General features: G+C 40.2%; 1 protein-coding gene across 1 annotated transcript in view; it reads right to left on the bottom strand.

Moving 5' to 3' along the window:
- The window catches only part of STX12 (syntaxin 12), a 52,517-nt gene that overhangs the window by 17,528 nt on the left and 13,591 nt on the right, over positions 1-21,398 (bottom strand). The window contains 3 exon segments of the mRNA NM_001131944.1: positions 5,533-5,670; positions 13,943-14,042; positions 18,681-18,750. Coding sequence (NP_001125416.1) covers positions 5,533-5,670; positions 13,943-14,042; positions 18,681-18,750 — 308 coding nt within the window.

Genomic DNA, 21,398 nt, shown 5'->3' on the forward strand with positions numbered 1-21,398 from the left:
ACACACCCACAGTATTTTAAAAGCCAATGTATCCTTGAAGCCATACAAATTATTAATTAAACCTTGACCCCTCAATACACATCTTTCTACTATTCTGTATTGTGAAATGGGAAGTGCACATAAAGTACTTCTGCTGCATAAAGAAATACAATGTTTGTCTCTAGGAAAAGCACTTGTGTAATGGAACTGCAGGCTGAACTAGCCACTTTTTTTAGGGAATACCATTTTTACTTATTCAATATAGTTTTATAAGAACTTACTAAAAACTTATTTAAAAGCTTTAAAACTTTCATAAACGTATACATAAAAACTTTTCAGATGGGTATTTGGCAGACAACTTGTTGAAAATAAGTATGAGCCTGTCACTTCAAGGAAAACAACAGAGGGTGTTTGTTGCCAATGATAAAAATGTAGCTTTCAAGTAAAAATAAAAATAAAATTTCGGAAGACTTGTATCTACCACTGTAAGAGTTTCCCAATATTTAAATACTTTTCTGGTGAAACTGATGGAAATATGTATTTTTTTATATTGTAAAATGAAATGTATCGACATTTGGAAGAGCTGCATAACTCAGGGAACCAATACTATCCAAATGATAAATACATGATGCTATAAAAATCATGCATGGATAAAAGATCCAATCAAAGTATAATATAGACCAACAGATGTTAATGTAACAGAGTATGAAGTCATTATAATGGTTTTAGATTGTACAATGCAACTAACTTTTGTCAAGTTTTGATGCAGTATCAAAGAAGAGTATCAACAAGATTATAAAAATATTCCTTTTCCAATTGTATATTTCTGCCAGCTTGGATTTTCTTCAGATACTTCAACCAGAAAAACCTATCATAATAGACTGAATATAGAAGCAGATATAATCCTAGATGAAGAAAGCTGAGAGAGTTCATCGCCACTAGACCTGCCTCACAAGAAGTGCTAAAGGGAGTTCTTCAAGCTGAATTAAAAGCATAATAATTAGTAACATGAAAACATATGAAAGTATAACATTCACTGGTAAAAGTAAGTAAATAGTCAAATTCAGAATATTCTAATACTGTAACGGTGGTACATAAATCACTTACATCTTTAGTATGGAGGTTAAAAAACAAAAGCAGCTATGAAAATCTAGCTGCCTTCTGGTAAGCCAGACATTAATATAAAAAAAATTTGCAAAAATGAAAATAATGCTACTCTGCCCAATAATTTTTTTTCTTGGAAACACAATTTTTTAAAATTAAAAATCTAATTTAATTCCTTCTTTCCCCATGTGCATAAAAAATCTAATTTATATTCATGTTAATATGTAATAAGTGTATTATTTGTAAATGAATAAACAAACATCTAAAATTTTTCTCAGTTTTAATTTCTAATACAGTATACATCAATAGATATGACTCATATAAACAAAACTTCTTCGGGGTCTGATATGGTTTGGCTCTGTGTCCCCACCCAAATCTCACCTTGAATTGTAATAATCTCCACATGTCAAGGGTAAGACCAGATGGAGAAAACTGAAGCATGGGGACAGTTTTCCCCATGTTGTTCTCATGATAGTGACTGAGTTCTCACATCTGATGGTTTTATAAGGGGCTTCCCCCTTCTCTTAGCACTTATTTTTCTCTCCTGCTGTCTGTGAAGAGGTGTCTTCCACCATGACTGTAAGTTTCCTGAGGCCTCCCAGCCATGTGGAACTGTGAGTCAATGAAACCTCTTTCCTATATAAATTAAAGTAAATTACCCAGTCTCTGGCAGTTCTTTCTTTCTTTCTTTTTTTTGAGATGGAGTCTCACTCTGTTGCCCAGGCTGGAGTGCAGTGGTGCGGTCTCAGCTTATGGCAATCTCCGCCTCCCAGGTTGAAGCGAGTCTCCTGCCTCAGTGTCCTGAGTAGCTGGGATCATGGGCCCCTGCCACCATGCCTGGCTAATTTTTTATATTTTTAGTAGAGATGGGGTTTCACCATGTTGGCCAGGCTGGTCTTGAACTCCTGACCTTGTGATCCGCCTGCCTCAGCCTCCCAAAGTGCTGGGATTACAGGCATGAGCCACCACGCCCAGCTTTGGGCAGTTCTTTTTTTTTTTTTTTTTTTTTTTTTTTTCTTTTATTATCATTATTATTATTATTATACTTTAGGTTTTATGGTACATGTGCGCAATATGCAGGTGAGTTACATATGTATACATGTGCCATGCTGGTGCGCTGCTCCCACCAACTCGTCATCTAGCATTAGGTATATCTCCCAATGCTATCCCTCCCCCCTCCCCCCACCCCACAACAGTCCCCAGAGTGTGATGTTCCCCTTCCTGTGTCCATGTGTTCTCATTGTTCAGTTCCCACCTATGAGTGAGAATATGCGGTGTTTGGTTTTTTGTTCTTGCGATAGTTTACTGAGAATGATGATTTCTAATTTCATCCATGTCCCTACAAAGGACGTGAACTCATCATTTTTTATGGCTGCATAGTATTCCATGGTGTATATGTGCCACATTTTCTTAATCCAGTCTATCATTGTTGGACATTTGGGTTGGTTCCAAGTCTTTGCTATTGTGAATAATGCCGCAATAAACATACGTGTGCATGTGTCTTTATAGCAGCATGATTTATAGTCCTTTGGGTATATACCCAGTAATGGGATGGCTGGGTCGAATGGAATTTCTAGTTCTAGATCCCTGAGGAATCGCCACACTGACTTCCACAAGGGTTGAACTAGTTTACAGTCCCACCAACAGTGTAAAAGTGTTCCTATTTCTCCACATCCTCTCCAGCACCTGTTGTTTCCTGACTTTTTAATGATTGCCATTCTAACTGGTGTGAGATGGTATCTCATTGTGGTTTTGATTTTGGGCAGTTCTTTATAGCAGAGTGAGAACAGACTAATACAGGGTCGTTAGTAATTTTTTTTTTTTTTAAGATTCAAGAAGATAACTTAATGATTTTTTTTTTTTTGAGACGGAGTTTCACTCTTTTTGCCCAGGCTGGAGTGCAATGGTGCGATCTCGGCTCACTACAACCTCCACCTCCCAGGTTCAAGTGATTCTCCTGCCTCAGCCTCCCAAGTAGCTGGGATTACAGGCATGCGCCACCATGCCCGGCTAATTTTGTATTTTTTAGTAGAGACAGGGTTTCTCCATGTTGGCCAGGCTGGTCTCGAACTCCACCCGCCTCGGCCTCCCATAGTGCTGGGATTACAGGCATGAGCCACTGCGACCGGCCAGAGAATTTAATAATTTTTAAGAGTGTAATGGGTTCCTGAGATTAAAAAGTTTGACAACTTTTGTTCTATTGCGTTGTATCTTTCTTTTTCATATTGATTCACGGGAATTCTGTTTTTTTTTTTTTTTTCTGAGATGCAGTCTTGTTCTGTCGCCCAGGCTGGAGTGCAGTGGCACAATCTCAGCTCACTGCAACCTCTGTCTGCCTGGTTCAAGCGATTCTCCTGCCTCAGCCTCCAGAGTAGCTGGGATTACAGGCATGCGCTACCACGCCCGGCTAATTTTGTATTTTTAGTAGAGACAGGGTTTCACCATGTTGGCCAGGCTGGTCTTGAACTCCTGATCTTGTGATCTGCCCACCTTGACCTCCCAAAGTGCTGGGATTACAGGCGTGAGCCACCGCGCCTGGCCGAATTATTTATATATTCTAAATGCTAGTCCTTTGCTATTAAATATATATAGCAATGTCTTCTCCCTGTCTGTGACTAGTCTTTTCACATCTTTACCACTTTCTTGTTCTTCATTTCTTTCTGCTTTTCAGACTTTCCATCTGAGATCACTTTCCTTCCACCTGAAATACATTATTTAGAATTTCCTTCAATAAGATGTGCTGATAGAAAACTCTCTTTTGATTGAAAATGTCTTTAATTAGCCCTCATTCTTGACATATGTTTTCACTGGATTTAGAATCCTAGGTAGGCAGTTATTGTCCTTCATCAACATTCAAGATAGCACTCTACTGGCTTCCACTGTTGTTGAGAAGTCAACTGTCAATCTAACTATTGTGTCTTTGAAGGTATTCTAATGTTTCTCCAGCTATCTTTATGATTTTTCTCTGTCTCTGGTCTGAAGTTTGTCTTTGATGTATCTAGATTAGAGATTTTATTTATCCTGCTTGGGATTTGTTAGGCTTCTTGAAACTGCAGGCTAGTGTTTTTAATCAGTTCTAGAATATTATCAGTCATTATTTCTTCAAATATCACCTCTGTTCTATGTTTGCCCTATTCTCACTCTATAACTGCAGTTAAAACTACATTAGATCTTTTCTCTCCATTCTCCATTTCTCATAATGTTTCTTCCATATTTAACCTCTTAACCCCCTATGCTACATGCTGGATAATATATTCTAACCAATTTTTTAGTTAAACTACCCATCCACTAAGTTTTTAAATTTCTATATTATATCTTTCCATTTTAGAAATTCTTCTGACACTTTTTCAAATCTTTGTGTAGTTTCCTGCAGAGGTTTTCAGACTTTTATGTCTTTAAACACAATAAGTATAGGTGTCTTATAATTCTAATATACAAAGTCTTTGTAGGTATATTTCACTTCATTGTTGTTTCTACTAATTCTTGTTCAGAGTAATTTGTTTCTTTGCACACATGGTTATTTTTAGTGACTGGTACTTACTGCCCTAGAAAAATTATTTGAGAGTATTATTTCAGGGCTAGGATAAAGGTGTCTTTCTACAGAAGGAATCTGTGTTTGCTTCTACCCTGCACATAGGTGGCTCTCCCAGTCCAGGACCACTGAACCATTCAGGTAGGATGAATTTGAGCAGAAAATCCGCCTGAAGAAGGTTACTTTGTGGTAACCTTATCTGGATTTCTCCTCTCTCCTGCCCTCCTCCTCCATCTGCTCAGTTCAGTGCTAATGCAATCTTTTTGCAATCTGCTGGGGGATAGGAGAGCTTACTTTTGACTTAATATTCTAAGGATATTGTCTCTTAGGGCCCAGTTTAATTTGAGTTGCACCTTCTTTTATATTCTCTCTCTTGCGTAGACCTTTGGCTTTGACTTTTATCCTCCTCATGCCATGAGGATATCAAAACTGAAGTTCAAGTTTGCCTTCAGTAAAGACATTCAATGCAAAAGCAGTTTCAGTATTCTGCTGACCTCTCAGGCTTTACCTCTATATTTTCATAATCTTTGATACTTTTGAGAAGTTGGATTTTTAAAATCCAGTATTTGATAATCCTTTTCAAAAAGAGAGGGCTAGTCCAAATAAACTAGCCTGTTATATTCTAGGAAACAGATTCATTATTTTTATTTTCAAGTTTCTAACGTTAAAACCAATATATGAAAATGAAAAAGAAAATGAGACATAGTTCTTCCTCCTATATCTCTTAACCCTTATTCAGATTCCTTTCTAGGCTTTGATCACATGCATACATATTTTTTACATAAGTTACACCAACCTGCCATTTTCACAGCAGCTAACTTACATGTTTATTGGTCAAAGAGAAAAAGAAAAAAACCCACAAACTTGGGAAAGAACATTCTGATATTGCAAAGGTCTTCTTTTGGGGATCAACTTACAGAAAGACGAGATCCAGCTCTTGCTCTGGCAATACTCTCCTTTTCCTTTTCGGATACTCTTCTCTGCACAGCCTGGAAATTGTTTAAGGCTGCAGAGAAGTCATTCATGAGGCGTTCCTTCTGAAGTCTCTGCTGGCGCTAAGGAAATCAAGCAAGAACTTGAGATTTCATATTAACCCAGAATCATTTGGTTTTAATTTCCCTTAAAAGCAAAATTATACCCCTTAAAGATTTCCAACTAGGAAAATTATTATGAAATAGTCTCTTCTTTAAATTAATAAATTTTCTCTTTGCTAGCTCAAGTCCCTAGTTAATACTATAGACCAAGTCAGAATTTTTCTTCTTTCATTCTGACAAACCTGGGAACTGGGTTGCATTTAACTTCTTCTTTTTTTTTTTTTTCTTTTTATTGAGACGGAGTCTCGCTCTGTCGCCCAGGCTGGAGTGCAGTGGCATGATCTCAGCTCACTGCCAACCTCTGCCACCCATGTTCAAGCGATTCTTGTGCCTCAGCCTCCTGAGGAGCTGGGATTACAGGTGCCCACCACCATACCCGGCTAATTTTTTATTGTATTTTTAGTACAGACGGGGTTTCACCATGTTGGCCAGGCTATTGTAGAACTCCTGACCTCAGGTGATCCGCCCGCCTCAGCCTCCCAAAGTGCTGGGATTACAGGTGTGAGTCACTATGCCCAGCCTGTATTTAACTTCTAAAGTAATCTCTAAAGAACTGCAATTCAGAATTTTGGGGCCCTGGAGAATATAAAAGAGAATAAATACCTCTGGACTCCAATTGAACCCAAATAGAGATGGGTTTAAGCTAAAATGTTAAAACCCTATTCATCTATATTTAATTCACAGCTTCCCTGTAAACTATAGAAGCATTTCACAGGCTTCTAGTGGTTAAAAATCTTTGAGACTTGATAAGTACTTTGTTTATCTACAGACTACATCTACTAAGCTTGTTACTTCTATGTCTCAAAAAACATATGCTGAGGTTGGGGATAGTGGCTTACGCCAGTAGTCCTAGTGTTTTGGGAGGCTGAAGCAGGAGGATCACTTGAGCCTAGGAGTTCAAGACCAGCCTGAGCAACATGACAAAATCCTATCTCTACAAAAAATAAAAAAATTAGCCGGGTGTGGTGGTACACATCAGCTACTCAGGAGGCTGGGGCAGGAGGATCATTTGACCCTGGAAGGTTGAGGCTGCAGTGAGCTGAAATCATGCCATGTACTCCAGCCTGAGCAACAGAGTGAAACTTTGTCTCAAAACACAAAACAAAACAAAACACACACACACACACACACACACCCCACATACTGACAGCATTGTTTTGTTCTAAGAACACAGAAGTAAAAACTCACCCTTGACCTCAAACAGCTTACCATCTATTTGTAAATAAAGGATACAGACAGACAAGTAACAAAGTCATTATAAATAACTGCTATATCCAATTAGTACTATAGGAGTTCACAGGCAGGAATAATCAGTAAGAACTCAAGTGGTCAAGAAAGGCCTAAAGAGAAGGTGGACAGTGAAGTAAGAGGAAGGCATGAAGAAGCAGAAAGAAGGGGTAAGGCAAATCCAAGCAAGACAATAGTGTGAGCAAAGGCATGGTGGCAGAACTTGAAGAGGATTTCTAGGCAGACCGTTTGGTTGGAACTACAGGTTTAGTAATGGGAGTAGCTAAAATATAAAATTGGAAAGGTAAGAAAGGGGCCAACCATAGTAGGTTTTAAATGCCAAGCTAGGCCAGGCGCAGTAGCTCACACCTGTAATCCCAGCACTTTGGGAGGCCAAGGTGGGTGGATCACTTGAGGGCAGGAATTATTCAAGACCATCCTGGCCAACACGGTGAAACCCCGTCTCTACTAAAAATAGAGAAAATTACCTAGACATGGTGGCAGTCACCTGTAATCCCAGCTGCTTGGGAGGTTGAGGCAGGAGAATTGCTTGAACCAGGAGGTGGAGGTTGCAGTGAGCTGAGATCGTGCCATTGCACTCCAGCCTGGGCAACACAAGCGAAACTCTGTCTCAAAAAACACAACAGAATGCCAAGCTATTGGGAGGCTGAGGTGGGCAGATCACAAGGCCAGGAGATGGAGACCATCTGGCTAACATGAAGGCATGATGAAACCGTGTCTCTACTAAAAATACAAAAAATTAGCCAGGCGTGGTGGCGCACGCCTGTAGTCCCTTGCCACTTGGGGGGCTGAGGCAGGAGAACTGCTTAAACCTGGAAGATGGAGGTTGCAGTGAGCTGAGATTGCGCCACTGCACTCCAGACTGAGCGAAAGAGCCAGGCTCCGTCTCAAAAAAAAAAAAAAAAAAAAAAAGCCAAGCTAATGAGTTTGGGGTTCAACCTCTAAAGAACAAAGAGCAATGAAGATTTTTGAGCAAGAAACATCATGGGTACAAAATTGTAACTTAGAAAAATTAGTCTGTGATGGTGTAAAAAGTGGAACGGAAAAAAGAAACAAGTCAAACAGATGACTAACTCAATAGTCTAGGTTTAAGGTTAGGAGGACACAGTATCAGTAATAAAATCATAAAGAAATGAATTTAAGAAACATTTGGATTGGTAGTGGGGAAAGAGAGATAAAGTCAAGAATGACTGAAATTTCAAACCTGGAAGAGTGATGGTAATACTAAAAGCAAATTTAGATGAGCAACCTTTTTCTTCTGAGATTTTTATTTTTGCATAAACAAAATTATAAGAATAACAGGGAGGACATCATTCCCTAACCTCACCATACAAAAATATTATCATAACTTTTAAGTACATCATAAACATTTTCCATGTTACCATACTCTTCACAATTGTGTTTTTTTGTTGGTTTTTTTGTTTGTTTGTTTGTTTGTTTTGAGACAGGGTCTTGCTCTGTCACCCAAGCTGGGGTGCAGTGGTGCAATCTCAGCTCACTGCAGCCCCAACCTCCCAGACTCAAATGATCCTCTCACCTCAGCCACCTGAGTAGCTGGGACTACAGATGTGTACCATGATGCGTGGCTAATTTTTTTTTTTTTTTTTTTGAGACGGAGTCTCACTCTGTCGCCCAGGCTGGAGTGCGGTGGCGCAATTTTTTTTTTTTTTTTTTTGAGATGGAGTCTCGCTCTGTCGCCCAGGCTGGAGTGCAATGGCATAATCTCAGCTCACTGCAACCTCCGCCTCCTGGGTTCAAGCGATTCTCTTGCCTCAGTCTCCTGAGTAGTTGGGATTACAGGTGCCCACCACCACGCCCGGCTAATTTTTGTATTTTTAGTAGAGACAGGGTTTTGCCATGTTGGTCAGGCTGGTCTTGAACTCCCAACCTCAGGTGATCCGCCCGCCTCGGCCTCCCAAAGTGCTGGGATTACGGCATGAGCCACCGCGCCCGGCTAATTTTTGTAGAGATGTTGCCCGGGCTGGGTCTCAAACTCCTGTACTCAAGCAATCCACCCGCCTTAGCCTCCCAAAGTGCTGGGATTACAGGTGTGAACCACCGTGCCCGGCCATGATCTTTAATCGCTTACATATATTCCATCAAGTTGACCTAAATTTTATGTAAATATTCCTTCCAGATTTTTCAGTTATTAAATATTATAAAGTTAAAGTGAGCCCCAATGTAATAGCTAATATTTATATAGTGCTTATATTGTACCAGTACTACTGTAAGTGCTTTACATAATAATTCATTTATCTATACAATGACCTATAAATTAGGCATTATTGCTGGGCGTGGTGGCTCACGCCTGTAATCCCAGCACTCTGGGAGGCCGAGGCAGGCAGATCACCAGGTCAGGAGATCGAGACCATCCTGGCTAACACGGTGAAACCCCGTCTCTACTAAAAGTACAAAAAATTAGCCAGGCGTGGTGGTGGGCACCTGTAATCCCAGCTACTTGGGAGGCTGAGACAGGAGAATGGCGTGAACCCGGGAGGCAGAGCTTGCAGTGAGCTGAGATCATGCCACTGCACTCCAGCCTGGGCGACTGAGCGAGACTCCGTCTCAAAAAAAAATAAAAAATAAAAAATAAAAAATAAATAAATAAATTAGGCATTATTATAGTCCTAACTTTACACATCACACATCAGAAAACCAAAGCACCACAGAGGCTATGTAATTTGCCCAGGATCACACAGTTAAGTGACAAAGTAAGTGGATTTAAATCCAGGAAATTTGGCTCCAGAGTATATAGACTCTGTGTGTGTGTGTGTGTGTGTGTGTGTGTGTGTGTTTACCTTCAGAATTTTTTTTTCCCCTTAGGGCTAATTAGCATGAGCGAGAATATTAGGTCAAAAGGCACAAACTTTTCTGTGATGTTAAGTATTGTCAATGAACTTAGTTAAGGGGTTTGGGTGAAACATGAGAAGTTCAGTATAAGACAAGTTTTATATGAAGGTAGTTTATTTCAGGAGGAGATGTCAGAACATGAATTGAAGACATGGGCCAAGCACTTAGAGGTGAAGGGGTTAGATTGGAAAAAGATCTGGAGGTCATAATCATAAAGGTGAAAGGGAGGTCATAAAAGCAGGTGACTCCTAAGGAGAAAGCATAGAGTGAAATAATTCGAGGAGCAATGGCACAACCTTGGGGCATGCCCACTCTTAGGAGGATATGAAGTCCGGGAAGGAGGCTGACTCAACCTGGGGACCTCCAGAGTTGGGGGACAGAATGAAAGAGAATCATGTCAAGAGGAAAGTTTCAGGAAAGACGGGATAGGCAAGAGGATCAAAGGAAACAGGAAAAAAGTGAATAGGCCAGGCATGGTAGCTCACACCTGTGATCCCAGAACTTTGGAAGGCCGAGGCAGGCGGATCACTTGAGGTCAGGAGTCCAAGACCAACCTGGCCAGCATGGCGAAACCCTGTCTCTGCTAATAATACAAAAATTAGTGTGGTGGTGTGTGCCTATAGTCCCTGCTACTTGGGAGTCTGAGGCAGGAGAATCGCTCGAACCTGGGAGGCAGAGGTTGCAGTGAGCCAAGATCACGCCACTGCACTCCAGACTGGGTGACACAGTGAAACTGTGTCTCAAAAAAAAAAAAAAAAAGTGAATAAAAACTCTTTATGGCCAGGTGCGGTGGCTCATGCCTGTAATCCCAGCACTTTGGGAGGCCAAGGCGGGCAGATCACCTGAGGTCGGGAGTTCGAGACCAGCCTGACCAACATGGAGAAACCCCATCTCTACTAAAAATACAAAATTAGCTGGGCATGGTGGCGCATGCCTGTAATCCCAGCTACTCGGGAGGCTGAGGCAGGAGAATCACTTGAACCTGGGAGGTGGAAGTTGTGGTGAGCCAATATCACACCATTTGCACACTCCAGCCTGGGCAACAAGAGTGAAACTCCAAAAAAAAAAAAAAAAAAATCTCTTTACAAAGAGCCAGGCATGGGAGTTCATGCCTGTAATTCCAGCACTTTGGGAGGCTGAGGAGAGAGGATTGCTTGAACCCAGGAGTTTGAGACCAGCCTGGGCAACATAGCAAGACTCTGTCTCTATAAAACATTTAAAAAGTAGCTGGATGTGGTGGCACATGCCTGTGGTCCTAGCTACTCGAGAAGCTAAGGTGGGAGGATCACTTGAGCCTGGGAAGTTAAGGCTACAGTGATACAGTGAGCCACGAATGCGCCGCTCCACTGTGCCTCGGCCCGTGTAACTGAGTGAGACCCTGTCTCAAACAAACAAACAAACAACCTCAAAAGCCACTGGACTGGGTAACTAGATCACTGATGATAGTATATAAGTATGGAAAAAAACTGAAAGTAGGAGTATGGTTTGATGTATAAGATAGTAATGAAAAGATGGGTGATGGGGCTAAGATTAATTAGATGAGAAAAGAGTGAAAAGACAAAAGGATACTGAGCATAACAAGAGGAGGGGAATCAAGGAATTATATTTCACCAGAGATAGTATGTTTGTAGATCTAGTTCGTGTTCTTAATGATCCAAGATAATGGAAAGCAACAACAGCTTGCATAATCCAAAAATAACTTCTATTTGGTTTTAGAAGACATTTGATGAATTTTGTTTTGGTAGCAGATTTGATTTTCTATTTATATTTTGCTTAGGCTACTACTTAACTCTTAAATACTTTCACTACTCTGCATTAGACGCGTCAACTCCTTTTTTGTTACTATGAAAACTATCTACAAGTGTGTATTCCCTAAGTGCATGGTTAGGAATAAGAAATGGGTAACTTGGCAGCAGTTTAGAGATACTGGATGGCAAGGGGGAAATGGCCCATAACTGAAACATCAGCATGAGTAACAATTAGAATAAACAGCCCGTATATAGACAACCAAAGGGTAACTACTTTGTAGCAGGATGACAGAGCATCTTGTCCTCCTCTCTCTTCTGCAAGTGGGGGCCAAAACTCCAGATATGCTACATGGAACAGTTTATCAGGTTAAACTAGTGATTTTCAATTTTTTTTTTGACAGAGATTTACAATAAGAATTTGACATCATGGGCCAGGCATGGTGGCTCAGGCCTGTAATCCCAGCACTTTGGGATGCCTAGCTGGGAGGATCACCTGAGGTCAGGAGTTTGAAACCAGCCTGGCCAACATGGCAAAACCCCATCTCTACTAAAAATACAAAAATTAGCCGGGCGTGGTAGTCGGTGCCTGCAATCCCAGCTACTTGGGAAGTTGAGGCAGGAAAATCGCTTGAACCTGGGAGGCGGAGGTTGCAGTAAGCCAAGATTATGCCACTGCACTCCAGCCTGGGCGACAGAGCAAGACTCCGTCTCAAAGAAAAAAAAAAAAAGAATTTGACATCGTGATCCATCCATACATACACATATGTATGTATGAAACAACAGTTCCATATAACAATATTTACCATTATTACATAGTATAGACTCTGATACTTCTACTCTAAGTTTTTTAAAATGCTGATCTCAATACACTAAAATGACTTCATGTTCCACTAGCCACAACCCATACTTTGAAAAACAACCCAGGACAGGGAAGTTGAAAGGCTTTGTCTTCAGAGCCATCAGATATAGGACATTATCATTTAAAAAGTTCAACAATAAAAAACAATATAAAGGCCAAGCACAACGGCTCATGTCTATAATCTCAGTACTTTGGAAGACCAAGGAAGGAGGATCACTTGAGCCCAGGAGTTTGAGACTAGCCTGGAAAACATAGCAAGACCTCATCTCTACAAAAAATTTAAAAATTTAGCTGGGTGTGGTGGTGCGCACTTGTGGTTCCAGCTACTCAGGAGACTGAGGTGGGAGGATCCCTTGAGCCCAGGAGCTCAAGGTTGCAGTGAGCTATGATTGCCACTGCACTCAGCCTGGGTGACAGAGTAATACCCTATCTCAAAAATAAAATAAAATTTAAAAAGCAATACAAGTTAAGTGCCCCCACGAACGGCATAGAAGCTAAAAGCAAAACAGGATCATAATAGGAAGGTAGATGGAGAAAGTTTTTTTACTGGAGACCTGAGGTAGATCATGAATGACAAGCCACAATGAAGGAGGGGCACATCTGACTTCATGAATGGCATATTAAGGGAACAATGAATCTCAGTAAAAATTGTGTGTTTCTAAAGGATTTAAATGGCCACTGAAGAAAATGACTTGAAAAAAGAACCCTTTTTCCCTGAGCAGCTCCTTAACCTGAGTGAGACCTGTGAGTAACTCATGACAGAACATGAAGGTAACTGCAAAACATGAAAGAAAGATGTTTCATTAAAATTTAAAGATAATGGGTACAAAACAAACTAGGAAGGCTGGGCATGGGGCTCACGCCTGTAATCCCAACACTTTGTGAGGCTGAGGCAGGAGGATTGCTTGAAGTCACAAGTTCGATACTAGCCTGGGAAACAAAGCAAGACCCTGTCTATACAAAAAAATTGTTAAAATTAGCTGGGTGTGGTGGCACATGCCTGTAGTCATGGCTACTCAGGAGGCTGAGGGGAGGGGACTGCTTGAGCCCAGAAGTGGGAGGCTGCAGTGAGCTATGATTGCAACACCGCGCTCTACCCTGGGTGACAGAGGGAGACCCTGTCTCCAAAACGACAACAACAATAAAAATAATAACAATTAAAAAAAAAACTAAGAGAAAGGAAGCCTACAAACATAAAACTGCTAGCCAAACCCCAAAGAGATGCAAACGTTGAGATTTCTCTTCAGTTAACTCCATTTTATTAATATATTAATAATATGTTATTAATAATAGCAGCAGCCACCACATATTGATTACTTACTAAATGCAGACACTTTGCCACATCTGGTGCGTACATTCTTTCTATTGCCCCAACAGTCACATATCCCCCACTTGATGGATAAGAAACTGAGGTGCAGAGGAGGTCTATCTAGCACCAAAGGCCAACTTATTTTTTGTTGTTCTACACGCTGCCTTCCTACTAACACAAAGTCCTTTCCTATTAATAAACAAAACAGAAAATACCAACCTGTTCTGAAGTAGATAACGGAAGGGGCAAGGACCCTAATTCTTTCAGCAATTCATTTGTTTCCTTGGCGAGCTGATTTGTGGAGTGTTGTAACTGTTGCCTAAGAGAGAAAAGATATGTTTCAGGATGTTGTCACTTCTTGAGAGGATTATACTCAGAACCACTTTGTTCTCAGAGTGTCTCATAATGTAGGGAATGAAGGGCCATTTGAAGAAATGAGTCCCTAGATGCCCAGGTTCACAACAAAATTCCAGAAATATTACCCAGGCAAACCCACTTCAAGGTATCTTCACTGAGCAGAAAGAATCTGCTTCAATAACCTGCTGAAGAAAGCACAGATCAGGAATTTTAACTCTTTGGGAAGAGAAGAAAAGCACATCAGCAGTTCTGATAAAAAATATAAAAAGAACAATTGCCGCCCACACCTAAATCAAGTAGTTTAAACATACTAAACTCTTTTATTGTCCAGGAGTTGACTGCCACAGTCCACTGACTAGAATCTAGGCACAGACAGTTAGATGAAATGTGTATTAAAAGTGTAGCTTCCTACCTACCCTAGGGAACAACCTCCAAACATCTAATCCCATGCTCTTGCTTTAAAAAGCTGGCTCTTTTCTAGCCTTATCCTTGGCTTCCTACCTGCTCTTTATACTTGCCTTTCTAGCTCTTCCCTCCAAAACAAAGAAGCCTTACCTGTTAAAAATACAAAAGGAGTAGGGAGGAAGGGGAATTGAAGAGGAAAGAATATGTAATACATTAAGTGGAACTGAAAGTAGTAGAAATACAAAAAGTACTCCTTTCATTTGTGGTTTCCTCTACTATCCAGCCATTTCTACAAAGGCTTTCTGAGACAACAGTGAAACCACATGCTATGATCTGAATGTTAGTGTCTCTGCAAAATTCGTATGTTGAAATCCTAATTCCCGAGGTGATAACATTAGGAGATGGGGTCCTTTGGAGGGTGATTAGATCATGAGAGTGGAGTCCCCATGAATAGAATTGGTACCCTTACAAAAAAGGCCCCAACGAGCTGCCTTGCCTCTTCCACCAAGTGAGGACACAAGAAGGCACCACCTATGAAAAGGTGGGCCCTCACCAGACACTGTATCTGCCAGCGCCTTGACATTGGACTTCCCAGCCTCCAGAACTATGAGAAATAAAGTTGTTGTTTATAAACTACGCAGTTTATGGCATTTTGTTATAGTAGCCCAAATGGGCTAACACACCACACTACTAATTATTAATGGTTTTTTTGTACTGCAAATGGGCCTCTAGGATTTAAAAAAAAGGAGTCAAAAGAAAGAGGTACTCAATCAGTGGCTTGAACATCCCAGGCAGTACAAAAATATCCAGAGATATTTCACATTTCCCTGGAAAAAGCTCACAATAATAGTCATTCTCTCACCTCACACTGTCTAGGGTAGGAAACAAAAAATATTGCTTGATATATACATACATATATATGTATATACATACATAGATACATATATATGTATATACATACATAGATACATATATATGTATATACATACATAGATACATATATATGTATATACATACATAGATACATATATGTATATACATAGATACATATATGTATATACATAGATACATATATGTATATACAGATACATATATGTATATACATAGATACATATATGTATATACATACATAGATACATATATGTATATACATACATAGATACATATATATGTAGATACATACAGATACATATATATGTAGATACATACATAGATACATATATATGTATATACATATAGATACATATAGATCTATATATGTATATACATATAGATGTATCTATATATGTATCTACATATATACATATATATCTACATATATAGATACATATATATGTATCTACATATATATGTAGATATCTACATATATATAGATACATATATATGTAGATACATATATAGATACATATATATGTATCTACATATATACATATATAGTATATACATATATAGATACATATATAGACACATATATGTAGATACATATATAGACACATATATGTAGATACATATATACATATATATCTACATATATGTATATATGTAGATACATATATAGACACATATATGTAGATACATATATAGACACATATATGTAGATACATATATAGATACATATATGTAGATACATATATAGATACATATATGTAGATACATAGACACATATATACATATATCTATACACATATATAGATATATTTTATATATATTTATATACTGTATTTATATTTTATATATATTATTTTATATATATATTATGTATATATTTTTTGAGATGGAGTCTTGCTCTGTCGCCAGGCTGGAGTGCAGTGGCGTGATCTTGGCTCACTCCAACCTTCGCCTCCCGGGTTCAAGTGATTTTCCTGCCTCAGCTTCCCAAGCAGCTGTGACTACAGGCACAAGCCACTATGCCCAGCTAATTTTTGTATTTTTTTTTTTGAGACAGAGTCTTGCTCTGTCACCTAGACTGGAGTGCAGTGACGTGATCTCAGCTCACTGCAACTTCCACCTCCCAGATTCAAGCGATTCCCCTGCCTCAGCCTCCCAAGTAGCTGGGACTACAAGTGCGTGCCACCACGCCCGGATAATTTTTTGTATTTTTAGTAGAGACGGGGTTTCACCATGTTAGCCAGGATGGTCTCGATCTCCTGACCTCGTGACCCACCCGCCTCAGCCTCCCAGAGTGCTGGGATTACAGGCATGAGCCACTGCTCCCGGCTTGCTCAGTACATTTTAAAGATGAAGAATAGCACTAAAAGCAGAAATGGAGCAAAAGAGGGTGTGATAAAAAGAATCAGGAGTCCCTAATATCAGTCTACTATTCTCTCCCTCAGGCTCCCCTTGGGCCATTCTGATTACATATGCAGTAGTCCCTCAGTATCCATGGGGGATTGGTTCCAGGGCCTCCTCCTGCCAAGTCCTTAATATAAAATTATGTAACATTTGCATAGAACCTGTGCATACCCTTCCATATACTTTATTTATTTATTTATTTATTTATTTTGAGACGGAGTTTTGCTCTCGTCACCCAGACTGGAGTGCAATGGCGCAATCTTGGCTCACTGCAACCTCCGCCTCCCAGGTTCAAGTGATTCTCCTACCTCAGCCTCCCGAGTAGCTGGGATTACAGGCACGCGCCACCATGCCCAGCTAATTTTTGTATGTTTAGTAGAGATGGAGTTTCACCATGTTGATCAAGCTGGTCTTGAACTCCCGACCTCGGGTGATCTGCCCACCTCAGCCTCCCAAAGTGCTGGGATTAGAGGTGTGAGCCACCACATCCGCCCGTATACTTTATTTTTTATTTTTATTTTTTTGAGACAGAGTTTCACTCTTGTTGCCCAGGCTGGAGTGCAATGGTGCGATCTTGGCTCACAGCAACCTCCACCTCCTGGGTTCAAGCTATTTTACTGCCTCAGCCTCCTGTGCAGCTGGGATTACAGGTGCCTGCCACCATGTCCAGCTGATTTTTGTATTATTAGTAGAGACGGGGTTTCATCATCTTGGCCAGGCTGGTCTTGAACTCCTGACCTCAGGTGATCTGCCTGCCTCAGCCTCCCAAAGTGTTGGGATTACAGGCATGAGCCACTGCACTGGGCACCCCCTTCCGTATACTTTAAATCATCTCTAGATTACATTACGTAATACTTAGAGGTGAAGCCAGCTGGACTTCTGGGTCGGGTGGAGACTCTGAAAAAATTTTCTGTCTTACAAGAGGATTGTAAAATGCACCAATCAGCACTCTGTAGCTAGGACTGTAAAACGCACCAATCAGCAATCTGTGGCTAGCTAGAGGTTTGTAAAATGGACCAATCAGTGCTCTGTAAAATGGACCAATCAGCGCTCTGTAAAATGGACCAATGAGCACTCTGTAAAATGGACCAATCAGTAGTCTGTAAAATGGACCAATCAGCAGGACATGGGTGGGGACAAACAAGGGAACAAAAGCTGGCCACCCTAGACAGCAGCAGCAACCTGCTCAGATTCTCTTCCACCCTGTGGAAGCTTTGTTGTTTTGCTCTTCACAATAAAGCTTGCTGCTGCTCACTCTTTGGGTCCACACCACCTTTAAGAGCTGTAACACTCACCGCAAAGGTCCATGGCTTCACTGTTGAAGTCAGCGAGACCAAGAACCTACCAGAAGGAACCAACTCCAGACAAAATACAATGTAAATACTATGTAAATAATTGTTATACTATATTGTTTTCAGTAATGACAAGGAAAAAAGTCTGTACGTCTTCAGTAGAGACCTTCCTTTTTTTTCTGAATATTTTCTATCTGTGGTTGGTTGAACCCACAGGTGCAGAACCTATGGATATGGAAGGCCGACTGTAGTTGGGAATCCAGTTAAACTAGATCATGAGGAGTCCTATGCCAACAAGGAAGCTCATTTAGGCAGAGTTATAAGCAGAATATAGTTTAATAGTGGTACGAATTCCCTTTTCTACTTCCCTAAATTGTTCTGCTAAACTGCCCGAGAGGAGAAAGAATCAGAGTTCAAGGACTTTGAAAGGCAATGGAAATCACAATCCATTAATATACTTTGTTGCCCCTCTTTTAGATTCAGCTATTATCTCATGACCCACTGCCTCTCATTCTGATTTCCCAGACCTGAAACCTAAGCTGCTGTGCAGCAAGGACACTGTGTCCTCAAATGGCCCTCACAAAACCCAACCTTGTCAGGAAGTTACTCACAGATTTTCCTGTAGCTTGCTTGAGTCCTGCTTAGTTCCTAGCTGGCTCATCAAATTCTTTATCTGAGCAGCTGGGGAGATAGGAAGAAAAAGATTTATTTAAAAGAAAAATACATTCATCATGAGTACCCTACTTCCAAGATCCCTGGTCTCTTCCCATTCATAATAAGTATTAATACATGCAACTAATAGAGACCATGCTATGATCAAAACCTTGACACACACATTCCTCCAAAAACTAATTACAAGGTTCACCTTTCTCCTATAGAGTAACTGTTTCACAAAGTAGAAGGTGGTGGTTTTATCATCCCCCCAAAATTTGCTAGTTTTCCTAGATCTCCTATTGCAATGGTTAAAAATTTCAACACCCTTAGAAAGGCCTCTAGGCCAGATATCAATTTGCAACAATAAAAAAAAATCAAATCAAATACAATAATTTTTCTATAGCCAACATTTTTGCAGACAATGTATACTTATTACTAATAATGGGTTACCACCAATTGAGCACCTCTAAGTGCCAGGCACTATATACTAAGAGCTTTGTATACACTCTGTTATTAATTCTCACAACAGCAATCTCAGTAGATGTACTTTTTTTTGTTGTTTTTTTTTTTTGAGACGGAGTGTCACTCTGTCACCCAGGCTGGAGTGCAGTGGCACCATCTCAGCGCACGCAAGCTCCACCTCCTGAGTTCATGCCATTCTCCTGCCTCAGCCTCCTGAGTAGCTGGGACTACAGGCGCCCGCCACCACGCCCGATTAATTTTTTTGTATTTTTAGTAGAGACGGGGTTTCACCATGTTAGCCAGGATGGTCTCGATTTCCTGACCTTGTGATCCACTCGCCTCAGCCTCCCAAAGTCCTGGGATTACAAGCATGAGCCACTGCACCCAGCCTTAGTAGATATACTTTCATTTTGCAGGTAAGGAAGTGTATTTAGAGAGGTTAAGTATCTTATACAAGCATATACAATTAATAAGTAGCAGGGCAAAAATTCAATGCCCAGTACATCAGATTCCAATGGCTATGTTCTTTCAGCTGTGCTGTCTATACCATAATACAGTCAAACATATGGTTTTGTTCAGCCTTCTCTACCTTTTCCTAGATATTTGCTAAGACTAGGAATGGTAATGTTTGAATCCTGAATGTTTAACTCCTATCCTAGACCGAGAAAGCAGGGGTCCAGAGGAACTGATCTATCAATAAGGAGGAACACTCTAATGTCAGCCTGCCTGGGACTCTGAACACTCCTGTCCCTTACTGATTTCTGCAACAACAATAGAGCCCTTCATTTATTTTATGCCTTGCTTTCTATTTTCTTTTTCTGGTTACTGGGGAGGGTGGGGGAGATTTATTCATTCACAGAAGTTGGAAGTTAGTTATATGATTTCTTGTTTGCTTGCTTGCTTTCCAAGAGTATTCACTGTCTTCTATTACAAGTAGCTGGAGTACAGAACATATGAATAGAGTACTCATTGCCCAGAAGTAACACACTTACCATCAAGTTTCAACAGAACTTCAAGAAATAACATAACACAATAAGTATAAGGCTCTTCCAGCCATTCAGCTTTCTTTGTGAGAGTCCTTTCTATCCTCTCTGGATTAATGCCAATTTCACTTGTGAAACACCAGCCTGCTAAATGACTGGTTCAGTGGAAGAAAATGAGGAGACTCATGTATATTGTATAATTTGTGAATATTATAGAAACAGTATACATATAATGCTCCCATGTCCAACAAGAAAGAACGCTCACTTATTAGAATTTTGAAATTTAAAAATTAATTGTTCCAAATTCACTTTTTGGTAATGGTACTCTTTAAAATAACAATATTTGGGGGACACAGTCATAATGTTGTCCCTAATTTGGTCACCAAGATTAGTAAAAAAGTAAGCTAAAATTTATTGAGTACCAGTTACCTTATAATACCAATGACATGCTAATAGTCCCTAAATCTTTTTTTTGTTTGTTTGTTTGTTTTTGAGACAGAGTCTTGCTCTGTCGGCCAGGCTGGAGTGCAGTGGCATGATCTCGGCTCATTGCAACCTCCGACCCCCAGGCTCAAGCAATTCTCCTGCCTCAGCCTCCCAAGTAGCTGGGATTACAGGCGTGTGCCACCACCCCTGGCTAATTTTTGTATTTTTAGTAGACACAGGGTTTCACCATGTTGGCCAGGCTGGTCTCGAACTCCTGACCTCAGGTAATCCACCCGCCTCGGCCTCCCAAAGTGCTGGGATTGCAGGGTTGAGCCACTGCACCCAGCCAGTAGTCCCTAAATCTGATAAGAAGCAACGATTAGGCAAAAATCTTCTGATTCCTGGGTGCTTCTATTCCTAAACAGAAATGGAACAACTCAGTCCTTAGTAGTAAGTACAAGTTATTTCTCCCTAGCCAAAATTACTGCATTGTTGGAGATACAAAGCAAACATTTCCAGAGTCAAGTATATATAGGCTGGTAGCACTTCAGATTATGATTTCATCTTATTTTGAAACCATATTTTCCTAACAAAAATGTGATTCCAGTTTTATAAGAGAAATATAGGATTCACTTAATTCAAAATTTGCCTTTTGACAAGACTTCTCTAAAAGATATCTATTCTACTAAGTGAGGGTTACCTATAGCTCAGTGGTTCCATGGTTCCAATTATAAGCACTATAATTACTGCATTCTGCTAAGATAGCATTATGTGTGACAACCACTTTTCTTCATCACTAACATG

Source organism: Pongo abelii, chromosome 1 (assembly GCF_028885655.2).
Source record: "Pongo abelii isolate AG06213 chromosome 1, NHGRI_mPonAbe1-v2.0_pri, whole genome shotgun sequence".
NCBI classification, from domain to species: Eukaryota; Metazoa; Chordata; class Mammalia; order Primates; family Hominidae; genus Pongo; species Pongo abelii.